Source organism: Oncorhynchus mykiss, chromosome 4, assembly GCF_057628025.1.
Source record: "Oncorhynchus mykiss isolate SJ-2025 chromosome 4, ASM5762802v1, whole genome shotgun sequence".
Classification (NCBI taxonomy): Eukaryota; Metazoa; Chordata; class Actinopteri; order Salmoniformes; family Salmonidae; genus Oncorhynchus; species Oncorhynchus mykiss.
Window position 1 is genome coordinate 62,901,708 of NC_143025.1, and position 21,758 is coordinate 62,923,465.

The 21,758-nt window shown below is 43.5% G+C and overlaps 1 protein-coding gene across 13 annotated transcripts in view; it reads right to left on the minus strand.

Annotated features, from left to right (window-relative positions):
- Positions 1-379: 379 nt before the first annotated feature.
- Positions 380-21,758, minus strand: part of LOC110522125 (ephrin type-A receptor 7) — a 76,866-nt gene continuing 55,487 nt past the window's right edge. For 2 of the 13 annotated variants that reach the window (XM_036975675.2, XM_090232524.1), the window contains 12 exons: positions 21,136-21,260; positions 15,974-16,142; positions 15,179-15,290; positions 14,129-14,184; positions 12,058-12,171; positions 11,431-11,616; positions 9,614-9,675; positions 9,057-9,266; positions 8,586-8,735; positions 6,828-7,021; positions 5,906-6,061; positions 380-5,633 (listed from right to left, as the gene is read on the minus strand). In XM_036975675.2, coding sequence (XP_036831570.2) covers positions 5,519-5,633; positions 5,906-6,061; positions 6,828-7,021; positions 8,586-8,735; positions 9,057-9,266; positions 9,614-9,675; positions 11,431-11,616; positions 12,058-12,171; positions 14,129-14,184; positions 15,179-15,290; positions 15,974-16,142; positions 21,136-21,260 — 1,649 coding nt within the window. In that variant the 3' untranslated portion in view covers positions 380-5,518. Of the gene's footprint in view, positions 5,634-5,905; positions 6,062-6,827; positions 7,022-8,585; positions 8,802-9,056; positions 9,267-9,613; positions 9,676-11,430; positions 11,617-12,057; positions 12,184-14,128; positions 14,185-15,178; positions 15,291-15,973; positions 16,143-21,135; positions 21,261-21,758 lie in introns of all 13 variants that reach the window. The other 11 variants (XM_021600250.3, XM_090232520.1, XM_036975676.2 and 8 more) reach the window with 7 other exon arrangements.

Below are 21,758 nucleotides of genomic sequence, written 5' to 3' on the forward strand. Positions count from 1 at the left end.
ATTAGATTTTTTGTGCAAGGTTGGAGGGCTGGTAATGTCTTTTTAATGACACCATCCCTTGCTGTCTTTCTTCATATATACTTTACCCACCCATGTCATTCACACACATACACACATCACGCAAACACACACGCACAACATCACGCAAACACACACACACAATCACACACACACACACACCATCATGCAAACACGAAAAGGTCATGCATTCCATTTGTTTACATTCAATCAAAACAAGTTTGACCATATTCTTACTTTAACATTCAAAGAACACTGATTCATGATTTACAAAATGGTGCATGCTGATGGATATATGAAACGAGATCCTATGTAAAGACATGACACTAATGACGATGGAAAAGAGTCCAATGAGAGAGGATTTCTATAGAGATTGTATTATATTTCCAAAAATATATGTACAGTCTATTACAAAGGTTACGAAGCAAAAAAAAAAAGAAACGTCTATTTAACAAGAAATCGTCTAAGTAATGATTTTACACTTCTGCTGTTTGGGGAAAATACTCTTGACCAATGAATACTCTCAATACTCTCATCACAGAAAAATAAATAATAAATTGACAATTCGCATTACTGTACATTAAACTAAAAGGCAAAAATAAAAACAAAATGCAATTCTAAATGGGAAACCTATCAGCTGTCTTTGGTCCTAAATGAGAAGGTATGTACAACTGTGAAATCTTCTGGGTGACAGTAATCATCTGCAAGTGAGATAGAAAAATATAGTGCATTTTCAATGTATTCAGAGCTCACTACAGAGTAATGTGTGTAAAAAACAACAACAACAACAACAACAATATAAATAAAATGTACACGTTTTACAGTTAGAACATATACAAAGTTTCCCTCGGGATCTCTGATCTCTCTTGACACCATCAACAGTGCTGAACTCTTTGGAATTATCCACCATCTATGCAAAAGGCGCGTTCACAATTTCACTTTGTCCAAAAGGTATGCAGAATATTAACCAGTCTACTTCAATATTTTTTGAAACGACTTCTCATTCTTGAATCCAATAAACCCGCCACACAAACTGCCTTAAAAACTTAGTTGAAACACAATAACACCCCCATATATTGAGTTAAACATCCTCAACTACAAAATGGGTTAAAAAAAAAAGTAAAAGCGAACAGTAAAAGGTGACATTTCCTGTGAAGGTTACAGATTATTTGTATGGCGGATCGATTGTATCCACGTCTTAATCTCAATTTGGCTCAAATCGCTGTCTCTACGGGACCCCTGACTCAGAGGGAGAGAGGGAAGGGGGAGTGGGGGGCCTCCAGCACTGAGGTGTGAAGGCCCCCAGGGGCCCGCTGTTTGAGATCAGAGCAGGGGAGAGTAGACAGAGAGAGAACGGGAGAGGGGCAGAGAACGAGGACTGACTGCTGCCTGCCTTGTGAACTGGGGAGTTTTGTGCTGACTGAATGCCTTTGCGCTGGTATTCAATTCAAAGGGCTGGCATAGACCCAATTGCTGAGCTTTGCTGTATGGATAAAGAGTGGCTCTGTCTGTCTGTGACACGGGGCCCAGAGCAGGCTGGGCAAGGTCTGATTCCCAGGTATCCCCCTACCACAGGGGTGAGTCCCTTTGGACTGAGCACAATGGAAATGTATCTAGGAAAGAATAGACAAAATCGCTAATGGCTTTACAAATGCTAAGCTTGCAGCCAAAGTCCATGATGGTGTTTCAGGGTTGGCTTTCCGAAGACCATTTCATTCTCTACAGGCAAACTGAAGGGCATCTTAAATAATCATTGGGAAAGCTCCAGCTTTAAAAATCTGTATCTATGATGAGTCCACAGGAACAAAGACAGCATCAGCCACAGCCAAATACTCTAACATTGGGTACATATACAGTACCAGTCAAAAGTTTGGACACACCTACTCATTCCAGGGTTTTTCTTTATTTTTACTATTTTCTACACTGAAGAATAATAGTGAAGATATCAAAACTTTGAAATAACATACATGGAATCATGTAGTAACCAAAGAAGTTAAACAAATCCAAATATATTTTCTTCAAAGCAGCCATCCTTTGCCTTGATGACAGCTTTGCACATTCTTGGCATTCTCACAACCAGCTTCATGAGGTAGTCACCTGGAATGCATTTCGGTTAACAGGTGTGCCTTGTTAAAGTTCATTTGTGGAATTTCTTTCCTTTGCAATGTGTTTTAGCCAATCAGCTGTGTCGTGACAAGGTAGGGGTGGTATACAGAACATAGCCCCATTTGGTAAAAGACCCAAGTTCATATTATGGCAAGAACAGGTCAAATAAGAAAAGAGAAAAGACAGTCCATCATTACTTTAAGACATGAAGGTCAGTCAATATGGAAAAGTGCAGTTGCAAAAACGATCAATCGCTATGATGAAACTGGCTCTCACGAGGACCACCACAGGAAAGGAAGAACCAGAGAGACCCTCTGCTGCAGAGGATATGTTCATTAGAGTTACCAGCCTCAGCAATTGAGATGGTTTGGGATGAGTTGGACCGCAGAGGGAAGGAAAAGCAGCCAAGTGCTCAGCATATGTGGGAAATCCTTCAAAACTGTTAGAAAAGCATTCCAGGTGAAGCTGGTTGAGAGAATGCCTAGAGTCTGCAACGCTGTCAAAGGCAAAGGGTGGCTACTTTTAAGAATCTAAAATCTAAACTGTTGTTTAACGCTTCTTCGGTTACTACATGATTCCATATGTGTTTTTCCATAGTTTTGATGTCTTCACTATTATTCTACAATGTAGAAAATAGTAAAAATAAAGAAAAACCCTTGAATGACTAGGCGTGTCCAAACTTTTGACTGGTACTGTATGTTCAAAATACTGTGAAACCTCCCCCTATTTTTTTTTTTACACAACTGCAGTTGGAAATATCTATATTTTCCTTACTTTTAATGAGAAAGAAATGAGTGAACCAACCATTCGTCAGAGAATAATACAATGCTGAAGACATTTATGATAACATTCATTTTGTTGTAAAAGGTGAAGACTGATGGCACCATTAGGTTGGCTTTTTAGCACATCTTTGCAGAGCCCATTCCTAATCTCTGTGCCCTGATTAGCATACAAAGGGGCAGGGAAGTAAAAAAAAAGGGGGGGGGGGGGGGCATGGAAACACTTTTATGCATGTTACATCACCCATACTGTTTGCCTGGCTCTCCTGAATGGCTAGGGCTGGGACGGTAAGTGATTTTCACAGTATGATCATCGTAATAAGGAGTATCAGGATTTTCTATATATCATGATATTGGGTTATTAGATGCTGTAAGTACCTCATGCCAAACTGAAGGCCTTCAAACTAAGTGCGGTGCAATGGAAAGGATGATGTCATGACTAATGCGTGTGCCTCTCTGCTGCTTGAATGTCATTTCACCCCACGGTCACAGCCATATGTTCCAAATATAGTCATACACTGTGACCTTGTTATTAAGTCATTAGCATATTCGGGGATACCATTTCGTAAGTGGCATTACTATTTCATGATTTGATAACTTAAGTATACCGGTATATTATCCCAGCACAACAGGCATTTCTGTAAAACCTAGCACCTTCAAATCTCTGAGTAGGACCATTTCTACCTGGACTAATTATTGCTTTGTTTGGTCAATCTTCTACCCTACATTGACTGTCAATCATCAATCGTGAAATTCAACATACGCAAGTGTGCATGATTTTCAAGTTCAGGATGAATGGAGCAGGTTGGCATTTACTTTCATGAGTCTTGCCTTGGAGGCAGCTCTGCAGGGTGGTCACTAGCTTGCACAACCACAAAGTCATAAAACCTGATTTTAAACCTAAACTCTAACCTTAACCCTAGCATTGAGGGGTTGGGTTAAATGCAGAAGACACATTCCAGTTGAAGGCATTCAGTTGTACAACTGACTAGGTATCCCCCTTTCCCTTTTCTTTCCTTTAACCACACTGCTAACCCTAATGTCTAACCCGTACCTTAATTTAAGACCAAAAAGCGAATGTTTGTTTTCATGAATTTTTACGATATAGTCAATTTGGATTTTGCAGCTGGCCCATCTAGCGGAAACTGCTCAGTTCTGCCTCCAGGGAAAGATTCGTAACAATAAACGTCAACCTGCATGAAATGTTACCGCAAAGAAAATGGGGAACCTTTCCATTCAGACACAAGACCTGTCTCACTGAACTGCAAAAAAACATTGCCATTGAATAGCCTAAAAAGAATGTCAATACATTAGTCTAACACATTTTAAGGCATTATTACTTCTAGAAAGTGCGTACACAGCATTTCCTAGATTCACCCTCAACCACCGTATTCACTAAAATAAGAAACAAATACCATTTGCGGGGGGGGGGGGGGGGGGCATTTCAATGGCAACACCATTTGCAGTGGATCGAGTCATCTCATGAAGTTTCAATACAATCCTTCTGTAGAGCAATCTGTGGAAACGTTCAATTGATGAATTCAACAACGGAAATCAAGTTCTGATTGAAAGCACATTGGACAATAGGATCAAATGATTCATGTGGTAAACATGAACATGTAAAGAATGTTGCCACTTTGATGCTTGATATTACATATAAAAGTTGTGATCAATCTCAAATCAACTTGAATGATTGGTGTCATACTGTTTCAAAATTTCAACATACAAATTTGAAATCTGATTTTCCATCACAAAATGGGAGCATCTGTGTTCAGGCAAATGCGTAAAGCAAAGCACTCCTGTAAGCTTCAAACGACCGAGAGAACACTACTATCTCCGAAGTCACTTATCTGAGGTGCAGCATACCGTTGTTCACTTCAAAAACATCAGGAAGAAAAAAACACAACTCACTGCAAACAGTTAAAACAGCCAGTAGTGTCTCAAGACAAACTGGTCAAAGTACCTCGAAATCGTCTCCACCAAAATGTTCAGACACCATACTCATCCTTTTGGATGGGAGCGTTTACCCTGTTGTCAAGTCCAAAATAGAAAAAAAAAGAAGAAAAAAATTGTAAGGGGAAAAAAAAAATGAAAGACTACTGTACGTACCACACCATATCACTGTGGCTCCTGACACTAACAAAATGAACAAACTAGTAAAGAAAATACTGAAAAAAACACTGCAAGGGGAATAAACAAATTGTTTGAAATCTTCTTTCTTTTTCCTTTAAAAAAAAAAGTGAAATCCATTTTCATGGTGCACAAATAAAATCATTCACGAGGTTAAAAGAACAAGTTAATACGTATCAAACTCGTTTTCCAAAGCTCCATCTCTATTTGATATGTTGTTGAGAGTTCCTCAGAGCGTTTGAAGTTCGGCATCATGTTCAGGTAGTATTCTGTCATTCTCTCCTTTAGTACCCGTTCTAAAGAGGGGTTCAAATCCTTCGCCAAGGATCACAGGAATTATTTCATTCCGAAACATCCGGGAAAAAAAATAGTCAGATAGGAGACGACGTCACGTCACGTCACATGATTTTCAATGATTATCCTGGGAGGTTTTGCCTTAGTGCTGCTCTAGATAGCCCGTCCACAGGGGGCACTGTAGTCTGTCATCACACCTGGATTCCTGTGCCATGGAGATGCAGCATCTGGGCTCTCATAGTCTGTATGCTGCTCATGATCTTCTTCTGATGGCCCACTAAACTGATCCCCAAGCTCATCACATCCCTGCAAGACAAGACGGCCAATGATAAATCACAGCAGTGGACAACAGAGAGGCTCAAAACATACCATGGCGTATAGCAGCACCAGGTATTTCATTAACGGAGAAATAGATCTGAAAACATGACAGGCTTGTTTATGAATCACAATGATGAAATAAAAATGCAGTACTGCCACGTCCAAGGATATTGACTGAGAAAAGAATGATATAACAACTCTCCAGAACTGGCAATTTTGGATTTGACCTCCACACGTGTTTTAAAGTTCAGGTTCCTTACTCGATTGACATCCTGGCCACAGAGTCCAGTGAGCTGTAGCCAGCGGCGGTGAAGTTGTCTCTGTATCTCTCCATCTTGATGGCCTCCAGCCACTCCCCAACCGAGCGGAAAGTAGTGAAGTCTGGTGTGCTCTGATCTAACAGGGGACTAATCGGTCTGTTGGATGAGCAAGAGGAAGCCATTAACGTCTCATGCGAAAACTGAAACATTCCCATAACAAACACAAACTGAGCCGGGAGCAAGACACAAAAGACAGCCAAAGACATCCCGTGGTAACAGTAAATTGCATGTGAAAAAGAAATTAACACATTTTGAAAATTTCAATCGATGTCAAATTCAAAAGTGCCAGTGCCATCTGATCCTCTTTTTCAAACAAATGTGTGTGCTAAGTAACTATCAAAAACCCTCAACATCATATGGATGGTAATTTTACTTCAAACCTCCACAAAATTGCCTTCAAAAATGGAAGCACTTTCTAACAGTTATTTTTTTTTTTTTGGGGGGGGGGGGGTTACACTGTCAATCTCACCCAGGGAGATTGTGTTCTGAATGTAAATAGAATTAATTTGACAAATGTCCCAGAGGGTTCCAGAGTTCCCACAGCACTTAAAAACCCCAGGAACTCATTACAGGGATTGATTTAAAAGCCCTGCTATTGACCATAAAGCCATGGAAGCTGCTTTGGCTTATTGATTCTCCGGGATTTATCTTTCATCTGTGAACTCCTGTGGATAAATCAACCCCTGGATGCTTTGGATTGTCCACTAATGTAGCTCCATAGTAAAGAAATATGAAGAAGCAATACATACTTCCATAGTCTTACAGCTACTTTGGTCAAATGTTCTAACTGAATATGCTAATTTATTCCATTGGAGTTGTGTAGTGCTCAGTTACAGGGTTTAATGAGACAAGCTTTCCTTACCTCGTGCAGGTTCCCACCGGGGTTTTCAAGGTATTGGGATTGCGAATCATCTTATCAAGGATGCCAACTATTTGATCAAATTTGGGACGATCGGCCCTGTCTTTCTGCCAGCAGTCCAGCATTAGCTGGTGCAGGCCTGGAGGGCAGTCCATGGGAGCAGGGAGGCGGTACCCCTCCTCTATGGCCTTTATCACCTGGGAAAACCAAAACACAGGCAAGTCTTTAAGGGCTATTACCACTACGATTACCACCACATTAACACAAGTCACCATTCACTACAGTTCATTTCCATTTCATTCTCTAATCAAGATGTTTGTAAACAGGAAGTGTCGGTACAAGTCTTGTGTGGTTCCCTATTTACAGAAGTGGTGCTTTGAGAAGGAACAGGCCTAACCAGATGTGATCACTCAGTCTCAGCTTGTTAAGATGATGGTGAGACCCAAGGACCCAGAGAAACAAGACCCAAATGAGGAGATATTGAGAGTAGCATCTAGTGGCCCTGTCTGGTACAGAGATGGGTCTCTAGAACACCTGCCCATGCCTGTCATACTATACAAATAGACCTGATTGTAATTAATTAAGCAAACAGTGGCTCTGTTTTCCCTTAGATGCATCCTTCATATTGTTTGTACTCTTTGTCTCATCAATAGACTGCATTTACACAGGTCTAATGAATAATGAAAATACACAAAGTTGCATATCTTCAAGCTACATCTATTCTCACTCTGTGTCAATAGCTAAAAACAAAGTCCATTGAAAGTCAATGGCGTGAGAACTTTAAACATTAGGGGCAATGGGCACCTTTGATTTGAGACTCAACCGTCTCTTCCTCTATTTCGGGGAATGTGAGTTTGTTTATTTTCTGCACATGTTCATCTGTTATTCCTGTCAGGGCTATTCAAACAAGACTGAGCTACGGAAGAAAACGTGTCAAAGGAGTGGTTTGCCAACATCTTGACAGAGGAACTGTAATCTCTGACATTGATGCCTGTCAAGCACGCTTCTTCCATAACCAATCATGTCTAGCATTTCTAACAGCTGATTGTTCAATCAGCAGGCTTCCCATTAGGAGGAGCTGAGCGTAATATAATCCTCTTTAGTCTTTCTGCTGAGGAGAAGACTGTTTGTCCTACTGGATTATGTCCTCTTTAACTTCGCCACGGGAGAAAACTACCACTGGAGCATCTTTCAGACAAGTACTTGCAAACAGCGGCAACTTAAACCCTTTTTTCCAACTTAAGTATCACCGTTACTGACTTTCAAATCGGCGACCAAACCCCTCTAAAGCCACTTTTACGATCAGCACGGTGAACAGATTTGCGATGTTCATCTGTTCCAATTTAGCCTGAAACAAAGCAACGGCCGCAGCTAAAACTGAAAGTTCTACATGACTAACTAGATAGCTCTGGCATTATTGAACTCTGACAAATAAGGTTCAATTATCATAACTCAGTATAAAGGTTAAAAGCAGTTTTGAAGTCCAAAAAGTATTTTGTATGCCAAGTATCCAGTCTGTTTCTTAATATTATCATATAAAAGCATTTGATGAATATCAATCTCGGATTAAAACAGAATGAATTAATACCTAGCAATCCTCCTCATTCAACTCTAAATAGTAATTGTGTCTCACGTTTAAATCAGTCCTAAGAATTCAGCTAATTCTGTTCATTCTGTAATACGATTGCCAGTCTCTGAGTAACATGCGAAACCTGACATGTAGTTGGTGAATGATTGACTTTGTGTAACAGAGCAACTCACGTCTTGATTGGACATGTCCCAGTAAGGCCGTTCCCCATAGGACATGACCTCCCACATGACAATGCCATAACTCCACACATCACTAGCGGAAGTGAATTTACGGTACTGGATGGCTTCCATTGCTGTCCATCGAACAGGTATTTTTCCACCCTGTTCAGTAAAATGCAGGTCAGTGGCTGGAGTAAAGATCAAATTCATTATATCCTGCATCTTCCCCTAAAACATCAATTAGAATAGAGTTACAACTTCGCACACAGGGTCAGCAAAACTTCAAAAAGTTCAAAGCTAAAACTTCACCAAAGAGACTGCAGGCCTTGCATATTGAATAACTAGGCCCAGACATGCATGGGCATGCATGCGTAGTTTATACTCCATTCCCATGCACTGGCTGTTGGCTTGATTTGAGTGTTCAGAGAGAGCTCAGGGAGTCTAGGCAGGGAAAGCAATACGGGGCTGGTTTAATTGACTCACCGTTGTTGTGTAGACAGCCTCGGGATCGTCATCGATCACTCTTGACAGGCCGAAGTCAGACACTTTACATACGAGATTGCTGTTGACAAGTACGTTTCGTGCAGCCAGATCTCGATGGACATACCCCATGTCGGAGAGATATCTCATCCCCGCTGCTATGCCCCGCAGCATCCCCACTAACTGGATCACTGTGAACTGACCATCGTGTTTCTGTACACAACAGAGGAAAACAGTCAGCTAAGCAAAATCTGCTCAGTTCACAAAGGCATTGCAGTGGTATTATTTATAGAATAAGGAACTCTTAATGCAAACATACTGTATTACACATAACTGGTAAGGGAGTTGGTAAGGGAGATTATTTTTTTTTTTACATTGAACCTTTTATTTAACTAGGCAGGTCAGTTAAGAACAGTGACAGGTTACTCCGGGCAAACCCGAATGACGGCCGGATGTGATACAGCCTGGATTCAAACCAGGGACAATAGTGACGCCTGTTGCACTGAGACGCAGTGCCGCTGCTCCACTCGGGAGCATTGAACACGTTGAAAGGTACTCACCCTGAGAAAAGCATCTAACGAGCAGTTTTCCATATATTCAATCACAATCATCACCGGTTTGCCTGAAAACAAGGGTGACACATCCATTATTTGACAACAACAACAACAAATGGTTTATTAACGGCTTGCTAAATTACATTTCAACCTTTAGTGTTGTATTGAACCATTTCCTTCATTGGTTTGTAATTAAGTGTTAATATCTGTTCCTTATATTAGGCTGTCTAAATGAGACAATATAAACCAGGGAGCAAGCCTAACTTTATCAGAAACACTACATGTACAAAAGTTTGGGGTCACCCCTTCAAATTTGCGGATTTGGCTGTCTCATCCACACCCGTCGCCGGCAGCTGTAGAAAACTGAGCATGCAGCCATGCAATCTCCATAGACAAACATTGGCAGCAGAATGGCCTTACTGAAGAGCTCGGTGACTTTCAACGTGCCACTGTCATAGGATGCCACCTTTCCAACAAGTCGGTTCGTCTAGCAGGGCAGATTTCTGAGCTGCCCCGGTCAACTGTAAGTGTTATTATTGCGAAGTGGAAACATTTAGGAGCAACAACGGCTCAGCCGCAAAGTGGTAGGCCCACACAAGCTCACAGAACGGGACCGCCGAGTGCTGAATCGAGTAGCGTGTAAAACTTCCTTTGGAAGCAAAGACAGCACAATAACTTTTTGTTGGGAGCTTCATGAAATGGGTTTCCATGGCTAAGCACCAGCACACAAGCCTAAGTTCACCATGCGCAATGCCAAGCGTCAGCTGGAGGGGTGTAAAGGTCGCTGCTATTGGACTCTGGAGCAGTGGAAACATCTGAAGTGGTGTATCATGCTTCACCATCTGGCAGTCCAACGAACAAATCTAGGTTTGGTGGATGCCAGGAGAACACTACCTGCCTCTATGCGTAGTGCCTACTGTAAAGTTTGGTGGAGGAGGAATAATGGCCTTGGGCTGTTTTTCATGTTTTGGGCTAAGTCCCTTAGCTCCAGTGAAGGGACATTTTAATGCTACAGAATACAATGACATTCTAGACGATTCTGTGCTTGGTTTGGTGAAGGCCCTTTCCTCTTTCAGCATGACAATGCCCCCATGCACAAAGCAAGGTCCATACAGAAATGGTTTGTCGGGATTGGTGTGGAAGAACTTGACTGGCATGCACAGAGCCCTGACCTCATCAAACACCTTTAGGATGAATTGGAATGCAGACTGTGAGCCGGGCCTAATCGGCCAAGATCAGTGCCTGACCTCACTAATGCGCTTGTGGCTGAATGGAAGCAAGTCCATTATTAATACTTTTGGTCTAGAAAAAAAAAAGTATGTGCACACCTGCTCGTTGAACATCCCATTCCAAGATCATGGGCATTAATATGGAGTAGGTCCCCCTTTGATGCTATAACAGCCTCCACTCTTCTGGGAAGGCTTTCCACTATATATTGCTGCGGAGACTTGCTTCCATTCAGCCACAAGAATTTGACAAATTTGACAAACTGACTTGTTGGAAAGGTAGCATCCTTTGATGGGTGCCATGTTGAAAGACACTGAGCTCTTCAATAAGGCCATTCTACTGCCAATGTTTGTCTATGGAGATTGCATGGCTGTGTATACATACACCTGTCAGCAATGGATGTGGCTGAACTAGCCCAATCCACTAATTTGAAAGGGAGTCCACATACTTTTGTATATATAGTGTATGTACATATTAAGAATGGTCTTTGAGTGCACTTGCTTTACTTTCTTGCTGCAGTTGTAGGTGTGTGTGTGTGTGTGTGTGTGTGTGTGTGTGTGTGTGTGTGTGTGTTTGAGAGAGAATGCAGTCCTTACCTCTGGTCACCACTCCCTCCAGATGGACAACATTGGGATGGTCAAACTGGCCCATAATGCTGGCCTCACACAGGAAGTCCCTCCTCTGTTTCTCTGAGTAGCCCACCTTCAGGGTTTTAATGGCCACTGACATGTCCCGTTTCCCTGGGAGCTTCATCCGTCCACTACACACCTCCCCAAACTCCCCTGTGAGACGGACAAAGAGACAAAACCACTCATGGGTCATGAACCTTCAGAAAAACTAGCAATAATGCTTTTTTACAAAGTGCTTAGTGTATGTTCAGAGAAGACAGCTGTGCTGCAGGAGATAATAAATTGGAGTAGAACATATTGTTCTGCTCAAGCTGTGGATATATAGATACTCTCATTGACTGCATCTCTAAAACTGATGTGGCAGCAATTCATCAGCCGTGAAGCATCTTTGCTATTGTCGTACCTTTTAAAAAGATGCAGGCCCACACATTAACTGCAATGAACTTTCCCCCCCCTTTTTGCAATTGCCCTATCAATATACAGCGAGGATAAACCGTGTCCCCATTCAAAGTGTAAATATGTGGCTGTCATTGTGATGTATGAGTGTACGGTATGACTAAACAGAGAGAGCTGGGAGACACCAGCCAGACTCACCTGCTCCAATAACTCGCTCAATCTTAATGCAGGACGCGTCCAGCTCCTTGGCAAATTGATGGACAGCCCTGTTCGGGTCCTCGTAGGTTTCAGGGTCAATGTATGTTTTGGTGCCTGGAAATTTAACTGTAGAAAGGTAAGGGGATTACTGTTACGATTAAATATGCATACAGCATGCCGGGCCGACCGGGCGCTTGTCAGACACACCATAACCAACGGCAACCATTCAGAAGGAATTGCTAAACTGCCAGCTGATGGAAAGCACCTGTGTCAAAAGCTCTTTCTGCAAACACCCTTATACCACACATTTATTATTTTTTCCCTTTTTTTTTATTTTTCCTCCGATAGAAATGAAAGCGTCATTATATTTTCTTCTCAACCTCCTCACAAAAGGACCAACAAAGATTTGAGCAGCCCAGAATGAGAGTTGCCCGCCAAGGTTGTCTGCTATACGGAACGGGGTTTGGAGCAAGCTCAGTCTATCAAGCTCTGCCAGCGAATGAAGAGCCAGTTAGACACGATACACAGTAAGTTATTTTCCTACGGTTGTTTCTGTGGCTTGATTAACCTCCTGAATCGTACGGCCTGGGTAATGGGGACTGCAGTTATATCACAGTTAGATCAGTACAACGAATACATGTTCCAAATCATGTATCGCCGTAAAATATGAAGTAACACAATGATACTGGAATGACTCCTACCTATTCGCGCACACGTAGGGCAAATGGGTAGTACAAAGAAACATAAGCATTTAGCTGACCGTGGTCTGAGAAAGAAATGTATATAACGCCACACTCATAAATTACACTGTTATGGTACATGAGTGTGTTCCCGCTGACCTAATTTGCTCATATCAAATCCACCCCTAATTACAACATAACCTGCCAACTACCATACCACAAGCTATTTAATGAGATGCATATAGCTGAAGACAATAACATGCAAGGAGAGAACAGACACACCAAAACACCATAATTAAATTACTAATCAGCTCCGGGCTCAATAACGACAAGCAGATGCAAAAAAATTCTGCAATATCCTCTGTTAGCGTCCCGGAAAGCCATATTGGCCCATCCACTAACAAACACTATGCATTGTTTTCCAGCTAGGAGCTCCAGCGATGGCAGCTGATATTTTCCTCCACTCGCTCCTATAATTGCTTCGTCCATCCAAGCTGTCACTGGATCTGATAGGGAGACGTCTTATCACGACTGCTCGCGCTACACCGCGGACAAATTAAGCCTACATGTTGAATTCACGCACTATCTGGCTTCTGTCGCCCTGGCAGCGTTTCCTCATTTAATATTGTAGAGCAAGTCCCTCTATTAGGCCCAACAACAGCGGAGCGCTCTTGTTTGTGTTTTCATCACCCAGTGTTTTTAGCAAGAGGGCCTGTGCCTTCCTGCAGCTTGATCTGTCAGATACTTAGCAGCCGAGGACCGTGGAACGCCAACACAGCCCTCTTTCTACCGCTGTGGCCATGCCGACACCCTGAACCTTTGTTTCCAAATCGTCAGTTTGCCTCCAGCAACAGATCATTACGGCTTCGCTTGGGCAGATGTCTGCGGCTGCATCTCCAGGGGCATCGTTAGGACAGGGTGGTGTGGTGTGTGTGTGTGTGTCGGTTAAAGGAGCGTGGAAGGAGAACCTTAGGATAGAGTGAATGTATCTCTATCTCTACTCCGAGGAACACCGGGAGACGAACAGTATACGCCGAGCATACGAAAGAGCCTGAAAAGTTTGGTGGTTTTTCATTTTTAATGAAGACTTATCACTTTGAGCTCAGCCCTGGCTCACGGCTCTCTCGCAAATCTCATACGCATGTATTTGCAGTTTGGAACTAGGCCTAATGTCCTCATCTCAACAGATTTGTCCATTAAATCCCAAACAGATGCTCGTGCGAGGGTTCCCGTCTTTCATTCGAATAAAAACCTATCAAATGAAAGGGATCAAACATTACGGCGCGGGGGGCCTTGTTGTTGGACCCATTTCCTGTGTCGCGGCGAGGCCGTGCTGTAGTTGAGGTGTTTCAATGTGTGCGTGTGAGCTGACGGGGAAAGAAGGGACTCACATTGGAAATACAGCTCCTCGTCTCCTTCCTGGTCCGCCTTGCTGTAGCCACAGTGTCTGACAGGGAGAGAGGTAGAGGGACACACAATCAACTGATTGGGCAGAGGCAGAAGGCAGAATGGTCTGTTTTGCTCGAATCTTAATGCAGCGAAGCCATGACGCTGTCTATACAGATACAGTACCAGCGGAGAGGTATGGGAACAATGTGTGGCTGCTGAAGTTGAACTAAAGTACCCTCGTGTGGTACTACTACATGCTGTTCTCTGCAAAAGACTGATCAGCATTCCTCGTAATATTAATTTGCAACACTGATGTATTGAATGCACCCTCAAGCAGGTAATTAATTGCACTATACAATAGTGTTTGCTGGCAAACTGAAAAATGGATGGATGGGAAACATCCAAGTAACACATGGTTGACATGCAGGTTAATATGTCAAATGTATATAGAGATTCCTTGTGTACAAGGCTCTACCCCCATGTAAGGCATGCTGTGATGAAATGCTATCCATAACAGTAATGAAGCATCATTGGAGGAGCGCACCAGGAAATGGCGGTAATGGGGACTGACACACAGGAGGGTTGCTCTGGTAGGAGATGGCAAGAAGCACTGACAGACAGTACTTCATCCTACCTGAGTGATTTACTGTATAACACCACAGATGTAACACATGCACACACATACATACACAAACACATGGGTTAACGGACACACACGCACACGCACTCACCATCACCCTCTCACTCGCACGCACACAGAAATATGAGCAAAAACCTTTCATTTTAGAGTACACTTGTCTCTATAATGGATCCATTACAACAACAACGAAAAGACATGCAAAAAAAAATATACGGTCCGTTTTTCTTCACAGTGTGAGGACTGGGAAAATGATGCATCACAAACCATTAGCACAGCATGCCACAGATGATGGGTGCGTGTGGTGTGTGGTGGCCTGACTCCACGGCTATGGAGGCCAGTGAGTGACAGTAAGGCTAATTGACAAGCAGAGACTCACAGCAGCGGAGAGTCAATGGGGCCCGCGAGAGCGTACCTTCTCCCAATGATGAAGCCGAACACCATGAAGACCAGGATGATGGTCCCCGCCACGGCCACCACCGCAATGATGATGACGGGATTCTGCTCGCTGGAGACAATGGTGGCTGCTTGGAGAGGGACACACACACACACACACACACACACACACACACAAAGGGCACACAGTGTGAACTTTCAGCACATCAGACGTTGGAATCTACAGGGCATAATAGAACCAATGAGGAGTGAGCGGGGAGACTGATAACCCCCTTCTCGCCCTTTACCACAGAGACAAGGGTGTCTAGTTCTATTTCTAGCCTCCGCATGCACGGCTCCACTGTTTCAGAAAGTGGGCTTAATAGTCCCAGATGGTAATGCTGGTGCCCTTCTCCTGAAACAACGACACATTCAGGTTGGATTGTCTCCCATTCAGAGACACATTACACTGCTAGACTATTTGCATTGACAAACCACCAATTGCTCAAAAGAATGGGTGCAGTGGCACTTTCTGCTGTCAGTGCAAGCGGTGCATTACTGGGAGAATTCTTGCATTTTAAATCAAGTGAGTTCAGTTGCTATATAAACACCAGCGAGAGAGGACAGCAATGATTTCTGAGCCCTGCCACTTTAGTTGAGACCTACTGCTCCTTGTGGACGATCCTCAAGCATATTTCTAAAAGGGAAAATTGGAGCTATGAGATCAGTAACTCGGCGAAGGTCTGAACACACTAATCATCTCTATAGAGTGTGTGTGCGTGTGTCCGTGCGTGCCTTTCGTGTGTGCACGCCCATGCATGTGTTCTGCTGGTACCTGAGGCCTCCTCCTTGGTGGTGACCTCCAGCCGGGGTCCATAGGTGCCGTAGCCGGCCGCGGTGAAGGCTCGGATCTGGAACACGTAGGCAGTGCTGGGCTTCAGGTTGTTCACTGTGGCTGACGTGGACCTGGACTTCACTGTGGAGTAGATGCGATCCTTCTGGTCCTTTAGAGAGGAACAGACATTGGCTTTGTGTTATGTTAAATTAGTCCTGTCAATCAAAGACACCAAGATACAGCCATTTTTGTAACATACTTTTTTTTTGTTTTTGTTTTTTTGAATTTTACCCCTTTTTCTCCCCAATTTCGTGGTATCCAATTGTTTTAGTAGTTACTATCTTGTTTCATCGCTCGGGAGAGACGAAGGTTAAAAGTCATGCGTCCTCCAATACACAACCCAACCAGCCGCACTGCTTCTTAACACAGCGTGCATCCAACCCGGAAGCCAGCCGCACCAATGTGTCAAACACTGTGCACCTGGCAACCTTGGTTAGCGCGCACTGCGCCCGACCCGCCACAGGAGTCGCTGGTGCGGGATGAGACAAGGATATCCCTACCGGCCAACCCCTCCCTAACCCGGAAGACGCTAGGCCAATTGTGCATCGCCCCACGGACCTACCGGTCGCGGCCGGTTACGACAGAGCCTGGGAGCGAACCCAGAGTACAGCGCCCTTAACCACTGCGCCACCCGGGAAGCCTTAACATAAATGTTTTGACAATGACAATTGAATCGCGACACAACATTTATTGTGTGTGTGTGTGTGTGTTTGTGTTTGAGGCCTATCAGTGGGAAAGCTGGAATGTTTCTTCAGTTTGATACGTTTATTGAAACTGGGGTGATGGTTGACAGGTCAACTCGGAGGACATGCTGGCTGTCCAGTCTGTTTCTGCTTTTAGTTTTCAGCATGGCCCTAGCAGAGAAGCCACTTTCACACAGATGGGTAGTGCTGAACGGCAGCATGATTCTAATTGCATGACAGGCGAGAGCAGGATACTCGTTTCCCGGGAGACGCATGCTCAGTCCGCAAACAATCGACAGCTCCACCAGCTGATCCTCTTCGTTGCGCGGCAACGTGACGCTTCCCATCTCCACTCGAAAGGGCTCCCGTATCCAGTCGTCTTGTCTCCTGTTCTCCTCCGGGAAGCAGTTGCAAAACTTTCCCTGCAACTTGACAAGACACTGTTCAATGTTTGTTTTTCTTCAGTGTGTCGCCGTGCGCTTTGTTGACCAGATTCGGAATCTCTACACCGGCATTGGGAAACACGTCGATCCTTCCGTTAGAAACGTGACTTGCCCAAACGGTGAGCTTCACCTTGAAGGCATCTACTTTGTCCCTCTGTTCACATCGATTGTGCCCCCTCCCCAGCATTGACACACTGAGCGAATTCAGATGATCAAAAATATCTGGCAGGTAGGCTACCTGCACTAGCCATTCCTCACAATCGAAATGTTCAGCCAGAGGTGACTTGTTTTCCCGAAAGAAACTCAGTAATCTCCGACTCGAAGCTCATAAAAACGACCCAAAAATGACCCAACACTTTAGCCCTGGAAAGCCAGCGGACCTCTGCATGATAAAGCACCTGCTGCTGCTTTCCCGTAATGGCAGCTGCCCCATCAGTGGTCACACCGACACACCAATCTCACGGAGCCCAGGAGCATATCCATTGTGTTAAAGATATCCTCTGCAGTGGTGGTGGTGGTGGGCAAATCAGCACTAAAAAGAAACTGCTCCTCGAAGTTATTACCCAAGACGTGTCTGACATAGCCCATTAGAATTGCATGGTTGGCCACATCTGTGGATTCATCAAGCTGCAGTGCGTAATGGCCATTTGCACTGATGCGCTGTGATGTCTGGTGCATTGCGTCGTCAGACATGTCCTGGATTCTCCTCCTCGTGGTGTCATTGGATAGGGGTGTTGTTTTAAGTTTGTTGGCGGCTGACTCTCCCACGATTTCAGTGCACATATCAACCACAGCAGGGAGTATGAGATCCTCTGTGCTGGTGTGGGCTTTTCTGCACTTAGCAATGCGCTGGGCCACAAGGCGTGCCCAGAGTGAAGTGCTTTTTCTTGTACCTTGCATACGTTCTTCAATGAATCTTGTGAGGCCTCCAGATATTGACATTTTCCTTTTTAAAAAGTCAGATGTCTTATCTTTGTAGCTTGGTTGCTTGGTGTCCAGATGCTTTTTCATTTTGGAGGGTTTCATGCTATCACATTAGCTAACCTTTTTGGGATAGGGGGCAGCATTTTCACTTTTGGATGAATAGCGTGCCCAGAGTGAACTGCCTCCTACCCTGTCCCAGGTGCTAATATATGCATATTATTATTAGTATTGGATAGAAAACACTCTGAAGTTTCTAAAACGGTTTGAATGGTGTCTGTGAGTATAACAGGACTCATATTGCAGGCGAAAACCTGAGAAAAATCCAACCAGGAAGTGGGAAATCTGAGGTTTGTAGTTTTTCAAAGCTTGGCCTACCGAATACACAGTGTCTATGGAGTCAAATTGTACTTCCTACGGCTTCCACTAGATGTCAACCGTCTTTAGAAACTTGTTTCAGGCTTCTACTATAAAGGAAGAGCTCGTGAGACCTGTTTGAGTCAGTGGTCTGGCAGAGTGTCTCAGGCTCATGACGCGCGCTCCCAACAGAGTTAGCTCTCGCTCCAGTGCTTTTCGTCAGACATAGGAATTCTCAGGTTGGAACATCATTGATGTTTTATGTTAAAAACATCCTAAAGATTGATTCCATACATTGTTGACTTGTTTCTACGACCTGTAACTGAACTTACAGGCCTCATGAAGATGGATTACTGGTCTGAACACGCTAACAACAAGTGGCTATTTGCACATAAATGATGGACTTTATGGAACTTTATGGAACAAATCAGTCATTTATAGTCGAACTGGGATTCCCGGGAGTGCCTTCTGACGAAGATAATCAAAGGTAAGTGAATATTTAGTGTTATTTCTCATTTCTGTTGACTCCAACATGGCGGATATTTCTCTGGCTGGATTGGGCTCTGAGCGCCGTTCTCAGATTATGCTTTTTCGTTAAAAAAAATTGAAATCTGACACAGCAGTTGCATTAAGGAGAAGTCTATCTTTAATTCTGTGAATAACACTTGTATCTTTTATCAATGTTTATTATGAGTATTAATGCAAAATCACCGGATGTTTTGGAATCAAAACATTACTGCACGTAATGCGCCAATGTAAACTGAGATTTTTGGATATAAATATGCACATTATCGAACAAAACATACATGTATTGTCCTATGAGTGTCATCTGATGAAGATCATCAAAGGATAGGGATTAATTTGATCTATATTTCTGCTTTTTGTGACTCCTATCTTTGGCTGGAAAAATGGCTGTGTTTTTTTTGACTTGGCTATGACCTAACATAATCATATGTTGTGCTTTCGCTGTAAAGCATTTTTGAAATCGGACATGATGGGTAGATTAACAAGATGTTTATCTTTCATTTGCTGTATTGGACTTGTTAATGTGTGAAAGTTGAATTTCGGTTGCCTTTTCAACGGAATGTTGTCGAGGGGTTCCGCTAGCGGAACACCTGCGCTAGAAAGGCTAACAGCTCATTGCATAGGACGCACTGCGGTCTACACTCACCCTGCCTGTCTTCTATATACAGTACCAGTCAAAAGCTGTCATCAAGGCAAAGTGTGGCTACTTTGAAGAATCTCAAATATAAAATATATTTTGATTTGTTTAACACTTTTTTGGTTACTACATGATTCCATATTATTCTACAAAATATTATTCTAGAAAATAGTAAAACTAAAGAAAACCATGGAATGAGTAGGTTGTTGGAAGCAGCAGAAGATGAAGTGGGAGCTGCATGTTTTAAAAAGTTGTCCATGATTTTACTCTGACAGCTAGCCTACATGAGTTAAGTGACAGCTAACTATCAACATGTGCAATGCCTGCAGTACACATCTGCATAGTTAGCTGTCAATCAAGCTAGCTGTCTGAAGAAAATCTGTATTATCTGATTGGACGTGTCACATTTAAAACAAAACAATGTGGCAGAATGACATTTTTATTGGATCAGTGTGTGTGTGTGGGGCGAGGACATTATTGTATTGGTCAGTGAGTGTGTGCAGCGCGAAACCCTGCGAGTCAGAGTGTAGCTAGCCTTTTCACCACTGCGGACGCGCTGCACGTGTACAGTCTGCACCAATAAGCGGTGCGGCGGTATCCTTTCAAAATAAATGTTTTGGTGCAAATGTTTTTTTGTGTTTTATTATTCTATCTTTTATGTAGATATATATATATTCTTGCACAAGTCCCGCAACCCCTTAAAATAATCCTGTGACCAGCAGTTGAGAGTCACTGCTGTAAACGCTTTCTATCAAAGCCAATAGGCAGAAAAGAAGCTCTGCGATGTCAGGCTCGGAATCCGTCTGGAATCTACAGACTGCGTGTACTGTGTATTTTGTTGTTGATCTGTAAATTATTTTGTCGGCAAAAACACCAAATGGAATGCCAAAGACTATAAGGAGAGAAGTCATGCTTGTTTCCAATTTTACAGCTGGGCAGACTACAGCCACAGTACGTGACACAGGAGACTGATTCCTGGCAGCCTGAGAGGTCGTGCTCAACAGGGTCTGGAACCTCAGGAGCCATGGAATCTAGCCCTTTGATTTGTTGTGTTAAACCCACTCTCCTCAACCTCATCAACCTCCTCACTCATCTGTTCGGAGTTAAAGTACACGGGAGCTCTATTATATATGAGGGGGCGAGGGAAGATACAGTAAGAGATTGTTAATGCTGGCAAGGTAGTGCAATGAAGTGTGTGCTGCCTGGCATGCGTGTGTGGGTGGCTGTGAAGGACCAGGGACTGATTAAAATCTTATGAGCATCTCATTCAATTTTGAGACAAAGGACGCACTCGCAGAATCCTGCTGATTCCACTCGCAGCGTCTTGCAGATATAATGCAAAATGAAGAGTAGGCTAAATGAAACTAAGAAGAACAGGAGAGAGATAGGGGGAGAGGGTTGAGGAGAGCCAGAGTTGTCTGTGTTCAAAGCTGCCACACACAATCACAGACAGACAGACAGACAGACAGACAGACAGACTCTCTCTCTCTCTCTCTCTCAAACATTAATGGATTCAGCGGGGCATCACACACTCACTTTTTCGTAGTACTTGATCTCATATTCGGTGATGACCCCATTGGGCTGCTCAGGCTCCTGCCAGGAGAGCTGGATGCTGCGCTGCTGCACTCTCTCCTTGATGACTTCACTGACTTGGGAGGGAGCTGTTGGAAAAAGACGTGTGTCAATACGTGATGGGCAAACATACTCACAACTCACATCGTGGCACCTGTGTGCTGGAGTCTTTCTCAACTAAGTATACTTCTTTTACTTTCTCAAACTCACATTGTCTCACACACACACACACACACACACACACACACACACACACACACCACACTCACGCACACACACACACGTCTTGCAAACTAACCTTGTAGGGACACACAATTCAGTCCCATTCAAAATCCTATATTCCCTAACCCCTAAACCTAAATCTAAACTTTACCCAAACCCTAAACCTAGAAATAGCACTCGACCTTGTGGGGACTAACAAAATGTCCTCATTTGGTCAAATTTTTGTTTGTTTACTATTCTTGTGGGGACTTCTGGTCCCCATAAGTATAGTTAAACATGTCCACACACACACACACACACACACACACACACACACACACACACACACACACACACACTCCTCCACTAGCTGCTAAACAACAGTC